Raw genomic sequence first — 14,796 nt, 5'->3', positions numbered from 1 at the left:
GGTGTTTATATTTAGATCCATATTGATAGAGATGATATTTATTTCATTCATTCATACATTCATTAAGATTAAAGACCATGATCACATATGGGGCATAAACTATTCACTCTATGTCCATTACTCATGTTCTCAGCACTTCACCTTCTCAAGTGATGTACATTACTGAAAGCGTGCGAATAAACACATCAAGTCACTCGTTCTACTATCTGAGCACATCTGCTTCAGTCCTGTTGCTCTTCATTTATTGATGATTATGTTGCTGTTGAAATAATACAAATCAATACTGCCTACTGCATACTGATTAGAGTTTCTCTGGAGAATAATAATTGTGAATAATGACTGCATTTTTTTTTTTACTGTTGCTCAGTGGAACAGATCTATACTCAGAGGCCTATGAAGAAACAATCCCCGGACACCACGGTAAGCTTACGACACGTTTAATGTCAAATTAGGGTTAGCAAGATGAGCAATTCAAAAATATCTTTTAAAAAATTGTTTTAAAAGCAGCATCAGATTTGTTAAAATTAACATTTTGTATTTTTGTTGGTTTTATGTCATTTGAAATGACATTTACAACATTTTCTACCAAAAGTAAGACTGAATGCTCACGAAAAAACACAAGAAAATGTCATTGACCCATATATATTGCATATTGCCTGGATATATACATACAGTACAGAGGGTATCTACAGGACACAGCTTGTGATGTCCCCAGCCTATCTAGATCACTCATAGTGTTGTACAGTAAATATTATTCTATTTTCAACCTATTAAAAGAACATTGCTGATATTTAGACAAGCACACAATAAAATAAACAGATTCCTCCACCAAAATTCACCTCTGTTACGTCCTGTTAATGTCAACAAGAACTACAGGACTCATCAGAGAGGGAGTTTTGTGTGCAGGCGTCCTCGTTTGTCATAATTGTTTAGCACATAGTCTATAGAGTCTATATTTACTGTAATATTTATCATGAAATATGAATTTACTGCAACAAATAGAGGAGTGTAGATGAGAATTTGTGACTATTGGGTTCTGTCTTTTGTGGTTTCTCCTTCTTTTTACTTCCTTATTTCATGCACTTATTAAGTTTGTACTTGTAGACTGTAACCTTTTATAAAAAACTGGCAATTGCATGTGCTTTCTACAGTTAAGGCCTTCAGTGGGATTGCCCAGCATTAACATGAGTCCAATGAGGTAACTGGATCACAAAATTAAACACAGACATGGAGTTATATCGATAACAAATCTGAGTGAATACATAACTTTCTCTCTCTCTCTCTCTCTCTCTCTCTCTCTCTCTCTCTCTCTCTCTCTCTCTCTCTCTCTCTCTCTCTCTCTCTCTCTCTCTCTCTCTCTCTCTCTCTCTCTCTCTCTCTCTCTCTCTCTCTCTCAGGGACCAGGACACAGATTCAGATGATGACTACGACGATGTGGATATGTAAGAACGACATCACACAATTACAATTACACCAGATCCATGTTGAACTAACAAAAAAAACTCCCCCAAAGTACAGCATATACATGATTAAATCCAAAACACTGCTGGTAGCCTGAATTTGAACTCTTATGTTATGTTCATAGCTAAATATATTTTGCAAGCTCAGATAATCACATGGACATTTTTCCTATTTATGAAAGCTAATGATAGCAGTTACTTAACCCTTACCCATGGAAATAAAATGCATAATTGTTTTATTTTTGTGCAGCTGATACACATTTTTATAAATGAAATTGTACAAAATTTAAATATATACTTCATATTACATAAAATGTTCTTCTGGTCCATAAAATAGTGATTGTGAATTTGTTTTCCATAAATAAATAGAACACACTCTGTTTGCTCTCTGACAGCTTCACTAAGGATTAATCAAACATTTATTAATGACTGATGGGGAATTTCTGAATGTGAATTGGTGTAGAGAATAATTATGAGTCAGAATATGAACAGTGTGTAAGGGTTAAGAAAATTATATGCACAATTTTAATGGACTACACTGACACTTTCTCTCTTTGTCTTTCATCCACTTCAGCCCTACGATACAAGCCACCAGGTAAACTATGAAATGCTTAAAACTGTCATATGTGTATTAATGTGTATTTGCATCATAAACACACCAGAAACACTGAAAAACTCTCTCTGTTAACAGTCTCATCATGTCCAGTAATGAAACCCCACCTCCGCTTCCTCCAAAGGTGTGTATTGAGTGCAGGAAACGTGGTTTTATCGGTGTATGTAGGCTAAGCCAAAAGTCTTATTAAAACTGTTGTTACACTCTATTCACATTAAAAAAACGTAAAGAAAATGAAAACTATTGTTGATATAACATGTTATTGCCAATATGTCAATATAATCATTATCACATTTTTGGATTTCATAACATTCATGTATAGACTAAAACTTCAAACGTAAGTTCAAGGAAATGTCATTAATTAATAGGAATGTTCCACTATCTAAGATCAGTATCAGAGAACTTGTGCATGACTGATTGTACATACTCATAAAACCACAGATGAAGTAAAAAATAACCCCCTGCTAAAGGTCAACATCAAAACCCCTTCCTGCTCTGTCCGTTTTAAATTGTTTTAAAATTACTAACTAGGTCATGAAATTTAAATATCTGCATGTTTCCGTGTGCGCAGCCCAAAGCGCGGACCAGCTCAGAGGAAAGCATGGCGGGGGAGGACGACCGATCGAGGAAACCCTGCTCGCTGTATGCTCCCACCCCTCTCATGAGGACCTCTAGTGGGACGCATGTCCGACCGACACCCCAACCACGATCCACACGACACTCAGGTGAGCCACTGCACATTTCTACTGTGCTTAAGTCACAACATATGAGAAGAAGGAACATAGTTATAGGCACAGCTGAAGGAATTAAATAGCAACATATACAATATACCTGTGAACTTGACTGTAAGGTTTTTACAATAGTACAAACAGGGTTGGGAAGGTAACAGATAACTAGTTACTATATTTAAAATGTAATAAGTAAAGTAACTTTCAATTACCTCATCAAAGTAGTGCAACTCATTACATTTGATTACTTTTTGATTACTTTTCTAATTTTCTAACTAATGTTTTCAGCTGTTAGGGTAAGTGTACCCATTAAGCACCAAAATCTAAGTTCAGGTGTTTTTCATGGATACTGACATGATTAATAAAGGAGATCATTTCTTATAAAGCAAGATTTATTGCTCATTTGAAAATGTATTCATTAGTTCATGTAGATTTTGGAATATAAAATAAAGATCTTTGATGATAAAAGCCAAAAGTCTGGCATGGGCTTAATTGGTACTGTGACACCATTTAAGCTCAGGTGTGCTCCAATTAAGCCCACATCATGATTTATATACAAAATATATATTTTTTAAATATTGATTTCAAAGAATTAAAAACAGCAATATAATTATTCGGTAACATGTCAAATATTTAAAAAGGGTTAGGGTTCGGGTTATCAAAATCTTAAAGGTGTGACTTCAGATGTAACCCCCTTTGTAATCATCAATTACGTAACACCATTACATTTAACTAGTTACTCGCCAACACTGGATGCAAATATTAAAGATGATGCATTTTTGAATTGCCATGTTGCTGCAATGTATTACACACATACATTTGCCTTGCCTTGTGTTTTTACTGATCTCCAGCGGTTTTAACTTTACCAAACAGGATGCTGTGATATCACTGTTGGGTGTGGTAATGTGCAACTTCTGAACACATCCCTTAGTGATACTGGCTATGTTCAGAAATGAGGCAGATGTCATTTAATCAAAGAGGATTAAGTGAAGGGTTTAATAGATTTGAACTCTGACCTTTCCACCAGCGTAAGCAGAAGCATTTCTGTTTCTGTTTTGTATCCTTGCAGTATAGCGTTGTGCTATTAATGTTCGAACACATGGTTTTGAAAGAAGGCAGCACCCCCCAACCCCCCCCCCCCCCCCCCTCCCCACACACACACACATAGTCTAGAAAGAAGTCCAGAGTCCAGAAAACTGTTTTTTGCTGCGGTGGGAGCGCAACAGGAAATACATCTACCTTTGTATTATATCCCACAGTTTTTCACCATGTGTTCATGTGTGTGTGTGTGTGTGTGTGTGTGTGTGTGTGTGTGTGTGTGTGTATGTGTGTGTGTGATCCAGACCCTCTGTCCCTACCTGTCCACTTGAATGAGAACCCAGCAGACCTCCTTCCTCCTGAGCTCCCCCCTAAAGGCATACGCAGACGGCATCTCCCATCAAAGGTAAAACAGAGGATCAAAAAATTGGGGAAAAAGTGTTTCCCCCTGCTTTGCACTCAGTAGCTCTGTGCCTGTTTATCACTTAAATGTTTGTGTCATATAAATGAATTTAATGCTTCTCCAGTCAACACTACACACTAGTTAGAACAGGAATTATAGAAGAAATATCCCCAGAAGTAACAGAAATGGTGATAAACTAAGAGTGCATTTGTGACAGGAATCAAAAGTCTGCTTATAGAACAGATAGAAAGATTAACAGAAGCTCATATTCAGCTGTAGATAATGGAGGAAAATGAGTCACATGTATATCCATTTCACTTTTTGATTATCCTTATCTTCTCTTCCTCCCTGTTATTGCATCCTGACACGCTCATCATCAGATTTTCCCTTTTCTGTTCTCAGGACCCCGCTGAGTGTGTCAGCCCCATTATGAAGAAACCTCCTGTGAGTTTCTTTTGCTTTGCCAGAAAAATTCCCCCTCCCCTCATCTATAATGCTACTGCTGAGCGGCTGAGATGTTGGAGGGGTTTTGTGTTTGAAGTTTGCACATGTGTGTACCATCTCTTACCCAAGGGAGACTGTCAGAGCTTAAAATCCAGCAGATATTTATTAGAATATCTTGAGCTATAGATCACAAAGTTGGATGTTGCCCCTCGGAGATCCACATAAAACATTCAGAAAGCCACAGCAGACAAAAAATTGCTGTGTAATTTATACCTTTTTAAAAAAAATATTAAACACAGAATACTTCTGTTTAGTGATACCCTTTTGTAATGTTATTATTTTCATTATTATTTTTTAGACGTGCTAGTGGCTCATTTTGTTCAATATGTTGCCTCCAGGGATGTCTTTGTCTGTTTGTTACTGCTTTGGTCCATACTGAAATATCTCTAAGGCTATTCATTGGATTTAAATGCATCTTTTTGTTATCAATCAATCATGCAATCAAACTCTATTTTTATAGCACCTTTCATACAGTTCAAAGTGCGTTACAATTAGTTGATTGACAAGCTGTGAAAATAAAGAAGTGAAAATAAATAATTTAATAGATAAAAAATAATTAAATAAATAAGTAAAATAAGAGAGAATAAGAATAAAAAGGTTTATTAAAAGTTAGAGAGAAACAAATTAGGTTAAAATAGAATATTAGTTTTATGAAGAAATCTTCTGGTCTTTTATTTCTTCCTCTGTCCAGGTGATTTGATGTCTGTCATATTCTGTGATCTCTGGCATTTTGAATGGAATGATATGATTGAAAGTTGGTCTTATACATATTAGCAAGCTTCCAATGAGTTAAATGTGTATGTAAAGCACAAACCTGGTGTAATTGACCTTTTTCACAGCAGTCATTTTGACATGAAATAGTAGGATAAATACAGGTGTTAGCGATTACAGGGTCCCATTCCATTTAGGTTTTAGAGAGCCGGGTTCCTGCTATTGTTCAAGTGTAAGGAGAGGTCACACTAAATATTTCTGTTTTTTAATACTGCATACACATTTCCTGTATTTTCTGGTTGTGGTCTATTAAAGATATTGAGAAATAATTATATATGGTCATTATAGCATTGCTAAAACAACTAATCTAATGGTGGCCTAAGACTTTTGAACAGTGCTGTATCTCAACATCTACTTAGTGGAATGGCACAAACTTTGTTTTAGACATTATTGTTCCCCCAGACAATGTATTCTAATAACATTGAAAACCCTCAGATTTTTCCTCTTTAGCCACCACAAGGTTGAATTGTAGTTCTTTATTAAATGATGATATATTCTATTTAGTGCTAATTTGAAAAATGCTAATACACTCAACAACATTAACATTAATATTATGCTTGCTAACATGCTGAAGCATTAGCATTGTAAGCAAGTGTTTATTTGTAGATAAGGCAGTAAAATAGAGTCATTCTGGCATCAAATGGATAATTTAATACCCCTCACCTCTTTTTTTCCAGGTCTACTTTAAAAAGATCTTCCATGGATGTCCTCTGAAAATAAACTGCTCCATAACCTGGGAAAACCCAGCTAACAGAGGTTGTATCATTGAATAAAACACACAGAAGCACCAGTAAATTATCTGCTCTCTCTTTTTTTAACCCTATAAAACGTCTGTTATATCTGTCTGACCAGCCTGTGTGTCTCTTTTCTTCCCCCAACCTTAGACCGGCATCTCATCCTGGGGGCAGAAGAAGGAATCTACACCCTGAACCTCAACAGCTCAGAGACCACAATGGAGCTGGTAGGATCCTTATCTAACTTACTGCAGAGCTACAACAATATTTTACAGACTTTGGGTTAGAAACAAGGCGACTGCATTAAGCCCCAGAATTATTCTAACACAAGAAGTCAAGTTTAGTTATTGGTAATGTTGTTTTGGCCAAACTTTTGTCTGCAGCTCCAGAAGTGATTATTGGAGACGATTCTGACATATTAAAATATCCAACTCACACTTGAATAGATACTTCATTAACCATTCACAGGACATTGCTTAGTTTTAAGCAGCTATATGCACACTTAAGACAGCCACACGTAACATAAAATATAACTAAAATGCCCCAAAATTGTACTAATAAAATAAATATATATGTAATAAAATACTCAGTGTGCAAAAAGTGCCAGAAAAAGTGTCCTGCAGTACCTAAAAAATATGTAAAAGATACACAGCAGACAGTCCAACATGAAACCACAGACATTACTTTGGCACATTAAACAGTCTGATGGTACTTAATCAGAAAAGCTTTTTACAAAAGCAAATAAAAACTTGAAAAGTTAGCAAAATCATTTGAGTGGAGTAATAAGGACGCAGTGAATGAATGGATATTCTCTCTTTCTCTTTCAGTTGTATCCGGGGAAGTGTACCTGGCTCTACATCATTAATAACGTCCTCATGTCTGTATCAGGTAAATAAAGAAGCGTGTTGAATAAAAACTGAAACGTCATTTAGCTATAGTTGATATGCCAAGGAGACGCTCTTTCTGTTTAAAGGACATATTGAGGAGCTGCTAACAAAAGCAACATATGTTATAATTAACAGCTCAAAAGGAATTCTGCTCCTCTTTCAGCTCTAACTCTTATTACATTTACTAATTAACTTTATGTCAAGAAACAATAAATGCATAATGTGTGTTTACAGGTAAATCATCGCAGCTTCACTCCCATTCACTGAAGGAGCTGTATGAACAGGCTCGGAGAGACCAGAGGATGGTTCCTTTGCCGACTCACCGGCTGTTACCTAGGTAACGATAGGACTTTCTCCTCTGTATTTCATTTTTCTGTCGCTACTTCTTTTTTGTTTGGTTTGAAAAGTTTGTCTCAAAACACTTTTGGACATTATGTTTTACATTAAAAAAACTATATTATCTATTTTGTGTTCAGGAAATGTTCAGTGAGCTGTAAAATACCTGATACCAAAGGCTGCAAGACCTGCTCAGTTGGTAAGACCAGATAATGTTTGATATATTTTATGTGTGTGCTGAGATACTATATTCTTAAATTTAGGGAATCATTTACTTTACTTACATAGTATGCGTGTGTGTGTGTGTGTGTGTGTGTGTGTGTGTGTGTGTGTGTGTGTGTGTGTGTGTGTGTGTGTGTGTGTGTGTGTGTGTGTGTGTGTGTGTGTGTGTGTGTGTGTTCAGATGTAGTGGAAAGGTTTCTACACTTCTTCTCTTCTATCACCTCTCTGCCTCATTAGTGTTCAAAGTTTATTTATTTTATTTATTTATTGCCTGCGTGTGAGGATTTAAATGTGCCCTGCAAAATGTAAGTTTGCATTCAGTGTGTTTCCTTGAGGTTTAACAAAAATGTTGATTTTCCTTCCAGAAAAACATTTGCAAAGCTGATTTTTAAAAATATCTTAAACTGTGCACTGATTACATCCATGTTAACTAGATTGCAGTCTGCTTTCCTCGCCATTGTTAGCACACTGGTATATTTGTTTGCACATTACCACCACCACATATTAAAGAACAGGTTCACATTTTTTCTAAATATGGCATTAAAGGATAGGTTAGCAATTTGCCAAGTCCGTCCGTCAACTACTAGATGTCGCAATATAGCACCAATATCTGACTATCAAACTACGCAGTTCTGATCATATATGGATCAAGATTATGTTAGTGCATTGCCTATTTCTTGCTTCAGATGTTTTCAGAAACATATTTTAGTGAACTGTTTAGCTGTAATTTGAGTAAATAACAACACACAAAGAGCAGCACCTTTAAAGTAGCAGTCAAGAGCCCAAGTGAACATTGAAATAGGTTTTTCTTGATGTAATCATTCCTCCTGTTCATACTGACCATTAGAAGATCCCTTCAAATGCACTTACAATGGAAGTGATAGAGGACAAAATCTGCTGTCCTCCTTCTTTGCAAAAATGTATTTAAAAGTTTATCTGAAGCTAATATGAAGCTTCGTCCAAATGAATCAAATCAAGTAGATATCTTTCAACGTTAGTCTTTTTAGTGCCAAAGTCCCTATTTTTGTTACTATACTTCCACAACAGCTCAACAGGGAAACACAAAGAGGGAATTTTGATGCTAAAAAGACTGTAAATGTGTCAGATATCCACAAAACTAACTCAGACTGCTGAAGCCTCATATAAGCTTTACATCTACTTTTAAATGACTGTGTGGACACACTGTAGATTTTGTCCTCGATCACTTCCATTGAAAGCACATTTAAAGGAGATCTTTTAATAGTCAGTATGAACAGGAGGAATTATCACAGTGAGGGAACTATATGGACAGCGTGATACCAGCAGCAGGAGGTAAATCGTGCCACCTGCATGTGCATCCTACATTTAATCATAAGAAATGACTCCATAGTGCTGCTGGTGGTCACAAACCCCAAAGGGTCCCTTTAAACTTCACTTTTCATTTTGAAGCTGCATAAGGACGCAGATGTTGCACAGTTGACAGTTTTCCAGTGTTGATGTGATTGATATGTGAGATAATTAAACTAAAACTTGTTTTTCTGTCCTGTCTCCTGCAGCAGATAACTCGCAGCGAGGCTGTGTGTTCCTGGTCTGTGCTCTGGAGTCCAGTGTGGTGCTGCTGCAGTGGTACGAGCCAATGCACAAATTCATGCTCATTAAGGTATGTGGGACTACAACTGCAGATTATTCTTTATTACCAATTAATCCGCCATTTACTTTCTCGATTAACTGTTTTGTATATAAAATGGCAGAAAATTGTTACAGAATCATTATAATTTTCCAGAGCAAATGTCCAGCCATTAAAATTTGCAAAGCCTGTTTTATTACGTAATTATTCCTTTATGTTCTGATATTTTACTCCTTAAATCTAATGCTGTGTCCCAGAGAGGTCAGAACATCCAGAATCAGGATTTCCTACAAAGAAAAATGACAATGAAACATAAAATGTAGGACAGGATTTTTAAAACCAGAGGTTAAATGCATTTATTTGACATCGCTGTTAATGTGGCAGCAAACAGCAAATACTACAAAGCAGGAGTTTTTTTTAAAGGTCCATGAAATTAATAGAGCATTGTATCGAAATCCCAAAACCTCTTCTTGTAAAGGAGGAGGGGGGTGTTAAATAAAACAGTCAAATAAAATAGTATAAACGTATATATAAAATAGTACGTTTTCGTTCATCTTGCACTGCAGGTGAAACTTTATATGAAAAAAGTGTGCAAAATAAAAGCATAAAAAACCCCATAAATGCTAAATAGGTTTTAAATGCTACATATATATACATGTGTATTATAAAAATGATACCAAAAAATATGTCTAAGTTTAGATATTGTATGGTGTGATTCCATTGGCTGATTGTTACTTGTCTGTGTTTCATTTTTTACAATTTTTTTATTAAACTGTTAACTATAACAGCAGCTAATAAAATGACTGCTGGAAGGAAAATAAAACATTTTATGGTCGCCATTAAATTTAAGGGGTAGTTTTAGACCTTTGAGCATAAAATGGTTATAGTCTTGAGGAGAGACTTATTGGTACCCTGAGTTATATGCCCTCTTGTGGCTAAAAGGTTGCAGTTTTACTGTAAGTGTTTTGGGGCAAAACACTTAAGCCGTCTGATTTGTGAGCTGCACTACGTGAGATGAAAAACAACTAAATACCCAAATCTTGACTTGCAGAATTTCGACTTCCCCCTGCCCAACCCTTTGCGGGTGTTTCAAATGGTGGTGGTGCCCCAGCATGAGTACCCACTGGTGTGTATTGGTGTCTCTCGGGGGTCCAACCCCAACACACCAGTCACTGTAGATTACATCAACCTCAACTCCAACACTTCCTGGTTTACCAACTCTGGCTTGGGTAAGTGCAGACTGCATCATTACGTCCTTTATAGCAGCTTGTGAGAGAAATGAGGGACAAACAGCCCACTTATGTCTTTGCTTGTTTGTTGTTGTTGTTAATGATGGCGGTGCAATGTTTGTGTGTTTGTTTACAGAGAAACCGTGTGCAGATGTTGTTCAAGTAAACCAGTTGGACAACAGCTCACTCCTCATCCTCATAGAAAGTAAGTAAATGCAATTTTCTTTTATAATCTGTTTATATTATCAGGAATTTATGTACATTGTAGATTTATATGATTGAAAAATTATTTTACACAGAGATTGTTTATTGTATAGTATTTTATTTCATTTTTATTTTTTTATCACTTTCACCATTACAAGACTACTGTTGTGTCAATTTTGAATTTCTCGGGTTAGGGTTAGGGTTAGGGTTAGGGGGATCAATTAAGTTACCTTACCTTACAAAATAGCTTTCAGACATTATACAGCTGTGCACATCACAACACAAATTTGAAAATGTGTAAGACTTGAAATATAAAAAAAAAGAAAAGATGATTAATAAATATAAAACAAAGGCTTAACTATTATTGTATATATGAATTTTGTAATGGGTGAAAAGAGGGTTGGTGGTGTTATAAACCCTATATAATGCTTCAGCTGACACCTTTTTGGTCATTTCTTTCTTTATTTACATGTGTATTTGAGTTACAGACATTTAAAAATGACAGAAATAATCTAAACTTAAAAAAAAACAACTAACATTACCAGTTCTGGCCTCTAAGAAATACTATTATTGAATCAACACCTCTTTGTTCCAATACATTTCACAAGAGACCATGTGATTCATGGTTTTCCAATGTGTTGGGTTGCACTACATTGCACAGGTTTTCATATTAATGTGCCCCCTACCCCCTTATCATATTAGAGAGGACATACACCCCATTATGGTGCAATATGTCATGATATTACTGTACTGTATCTATTATGGTATCACTGAGTCAAATTCCTACAGCTGTCATTATTATCAAAATACCAATAAATTAAAAAAAGGTTGGCATTTATTCTTCTATAAGTTTGTGGCAGACCTAACACTATCAGGGGTTTGAGGGTTTCGTTTCCCACTGAGGCTCTGATGGTCAAAGTACATCAATAATAATACTACAAGAAATATTTGATAGACAAGGTAATGATTTGGCAATAATTGTAATAATGTGATTTATAATAAATGCATAAATTCAGTGTTATGTGTCCTCCGTGTTTTCATCTACTTCCATGTTTCCACACTGATGTAACAGGTGATAAACTGTCGACTACCCCCCTCTCTCTCCACAGGGTCAGTACATATAGTCGGCCTGGAGGGAGAGCTGAAGAGCAACAGGTCTACGTCCTACGAGACCACCTTCGCTCATGAAGTGGAGTCTATAGGTGAGTGTATCCAGTGACAAATCCAGTGACAGTTAAAGGGGAACTTCACCAAATTTTGAAACATTAAAAGTCTGTTTACAGGTGTTGCATATGTGAGAAAAGGTGTATAAAGCCTTTTGTGACTGCAGAAAGAGTCAGGTGATGTCAGTTGAGTCAGCATCAGTTGGGATTGAAAGAAGTGACGTTATAGTAGCAGCTAGGTTATATAAGACACCTGCATTTATGCAGTTGAGTTAATTGAGTTGAGAATAAATGGAATAAAAAAGTTGATTTTTCTGATTCTGCTGCACTTGATTTAAATTTGTATCCATCAGGAGTCCCACAATGTTATAGGGGTGCATTACCAAATTGAATTAAAGTATTGACTCTGTTTTTCTGTCAATTAACCCAGTGTATTTGGAGGACACGCTGTTAGCAGTGTGGCGTCATGGCTGGCAGAGGAAAAGACAAGGTTTCACTGAGGTGCTGGAGGAAACCACAGATGCAAGGAAGATCTACAGACTGGTGCAGTCAGACAAGTACGGCATATACTCACTCGCTGCTCACTGCTCACTGCTGTTTTGCAAAAGAGACCTGGCAGCATAGCAAATAAGAACAAAGATAAGACACATCCGGTTGCTTAGATCTTTATGGTGATAAAAATGTAGGTTTTTGCAGGTGGCACGTTTTTCTTTATCTTGTTCGGACATGGTGCCTAATGCGCAATAATCAGCTCTGCTTCTGTTGATGTCAGATGATAAGAAATGTTAAACAAATCAACACATCCTGTGTCAAAGACTTTTTCTCTGCAACAGTAAAAAAAAAAACCCACCAAGACCAATTAGACAGATATTTGTAATATTACACATCTTGGATTTTATCACTGAGGAACCGTCTGATGTGATAAACAGTTATTGAGGTGAAACTGAGGTAAATATCAGGAATATATTTAAATTCAGCAATTAATCTGAATATTAGATTATATTCTGGCTTTGCATCTTCATTCATAACTTGCCAGGGTTGGGAAGGTTACTATGGAAATGTAATAGGTTACTGATTAGTAGTTACCCTATTTAAAATGTAACTATTTCAATTACTTCATCAAAGTAATGTAACTTATTACATTTGATTACTTTTCTAATTTTTTAACTAATGTTTTCAGCTGTTAGGGTAAGTGTACCCATTAAGCACCAAAATCTAAGTTCAGGTGTTTTTCATGGATATTGACATGATTTATAAGGGAAATCATTTCTTATAAAGCAAGATTTATCTCTCATTTGAAAATGTATTCATTAGTTTATGTAGATTTTGGAATATAAAATAAAGAAGGCTTGAAAAAAATATTGATTTCAAAGAATTAAAAACAGCAATATATTTATTCAGTAAGATGTTAAATATTAAAAAATGAGGAAAAAACCCTCCTGAGCAAAATCTTAAAGGTCTGACTTCAGATGTAACCCCCTTTGTAATCATCAACATTTTCATAAGTAACTTTATTTTAACAACATATTTTTTCTCAGTAACTGTAACGGATTACAGTAACATTTATTTTGTAATTAAATTACATAACACCGTTACATGTAAAGTTACCTTCCAACACTGTAACTGACATCAGACTGATACTGCCCTGCATATTAACAGTATCCCTGCTTGACATCCTCTGACCTACTTGACCTTCTCGCTGCAGGATGGTCGTCTTGGAGACACACCAGATAGAGGACCAGTCGGGGCTGTCCAACCTGTACGTCCTGGAAACTGCTGAGAGCTACGTCATGCTGCCCTGACTCTCTCGCCTGCTAGCATAGAGCATCATGGGAAACTCCCAACACCACTTCTATATGAATGCCTCTACCCAGGACTTGCAGTATTCAAGGAGAAGAGAATGAACACATCTGTCATCAACATTTGGATCTTCCATCATCTGTCATGATTTAACTGTGATGGGAACGGATGCATCACTGCCACAGTATTTTATTTTCTAAATGGAAGACAGGAACTATGTCATAAGGAAGTGATGACAGGATGTTGCAAAGTCAAACCAATTCAAGACGATTGTTGTGTTCTTGCCTTTAATCCCTTACACTGAGAGGGGAGCCTGCTCTTATTTATCCAAATTTCACCTTGGTTTGTGAGATCCAGAATAATCTCCTGAATCCAGACATCTGAGAAAACCCTAAATGAATAGTGAAGGAAGGTCCTCCTCTAAGACTAAAGAGGAGTATCTACTTTCTTCTGCCACCGCATTGTTGATACAAGCAGCAGCTTCCTAAAGACACTTCATATAAAGCATAAAGGACTGGAGCAGAGCAGCATTGCTGTTGCTCATACTGTGTGTTTTGTATTTTTATAACCTGAGTTTGTATGTCAGTGTTGGATCGAAGATACACACTTGCCACTGCCGCTACACTGTAATAAAGTTAATTAACACAAGATGAGGTGAATTGTATTGATCTTGGAGGGGGAACGGGGGCAAATCAGTTACAGTTAATGAAAGGAGAAAGTTAATTAAGTAATCTCTGTTAGTGTGTTTAGATGGTGTGATTGGGTCACATTTGACAAGCTGTGGCTATGTTGATTTGCTTACAACCCCCTCATGCACATTTATTAGTCTTCAGAAAACCAATAAAATGGGCATGGGGGGTATAAGCAAGACAACACATGTGAATTTATTGCTAAACACATACAATCAATAATATCTGCATCTACTTTTACAAGCCACTGCATTCTGTTATAGACGACATCTTTACTTTAAATTTAATTTAATCATTTTTAGTGTATTCAGGAAGAGAATTTTTCTTTAAAAAGTCAATGTGAGCATGACAGTGTCAGATTTCTGCAATTCAAATGAAGCCCTCTCTTGTGGCACTAATCTCTTTCCAT

General features: G+C 36.2%; 1 protein-coding gene across 1 annotated transcript in view; it reads left to right on the top strand.

Annotated features, from left to right (window-relative positions):
• Window positions 1-14,321, top strand: part of LOC133980371 (mitogen-activated protein kinase kinase kinase kinase 5-like) — a 39,021-nt gene extending 24,700 nt beyond the window's left edge. The window contains exons 14-32 of the mRNA XM_062419074.1: window positions 368-420; window positions 1,152-1,198; window positions 1,398-1,442; window positions 2,035-2,055; window positions 2,152-2,197; window positions 2,645-2,798; window positions 4,145-4,245; window positions 4,645-4,686; window positions 6,195-6,273; window positions 6,402-6,478; window positions 7,079-7,139; window positions 7,373-7,475; window positions 7,615-7,673; window positions 9,232-9,335; window positions 10,354-10,531; window positions 10,668-10,736; window positions 11,845-11,937; window positions 12,329-12,455; window positions 13,604-14,321. Coding sequence (XP_062275058.1) covers window positions 368-420; window positions 1,152-1,198; window positions 1,398-1,442; window positions 2,035-2,055; window positions 2,152-2,197; window positions 2,645-2,798; window positions 4,145-4,245; window positions 4,645-4,686; window positions 6,195-6,273; window positions 6,402-6,478; window positions 7,079-7,139; window positions 7,373-7,475; window positions 7,615-7,673; window positions 9,232-9,335; window positions 10,354-10,531; window positions 10,668-10,736; window positions 11,845-11,937; window positions 12,329-12,455; window positions 13,604-13,700 — 1,556 coding nt within the window. The 3' untranslated portion in view covers window positions 13,701-14,321. The remainder of the gene's footprint in view (window positions 1-367; window positions 421-1,151; window positions 1,199-1,397; window positions 1,443-2,034; window positions 2,056-2,151; window positions 2,198-2,644; window positions 2,799-4,144; window positions 4,246-4,644; window positions 4,687-6,194; window positions 6,274-6,401; window positions 6,479-7,078; window positions 7,140-7,372; window positions 7,476-7,614; window positions 7,674-9,231; window positions 9,336-10,353; window positions 10,532-10,667; window positions 10,737-11,844; window positions 11,938-12,328; window positions 12,456-13,603) is intronic.
• Window positions 14,322-14,796: the final 475 nt, after the last annotated feature.

The sequence above is a fragment of the Scomber scombrus genome, chromosome 5, assembly GCF_963691925.1.
Source record: "Scomber scombrus chromosome 5, fScoSco1.1, whole genome shotgun sequence".
Taxonomy (NCBI): domain Eukaryota; kingdom Metazoa; phylum Chordata; class Actinopteri; order Scombriformes; family Scombridae; genus Scomber; species Scomber scombrus.
This window is presented reverse-complemented; position numbering and strand designations above follow the sequence as displayed.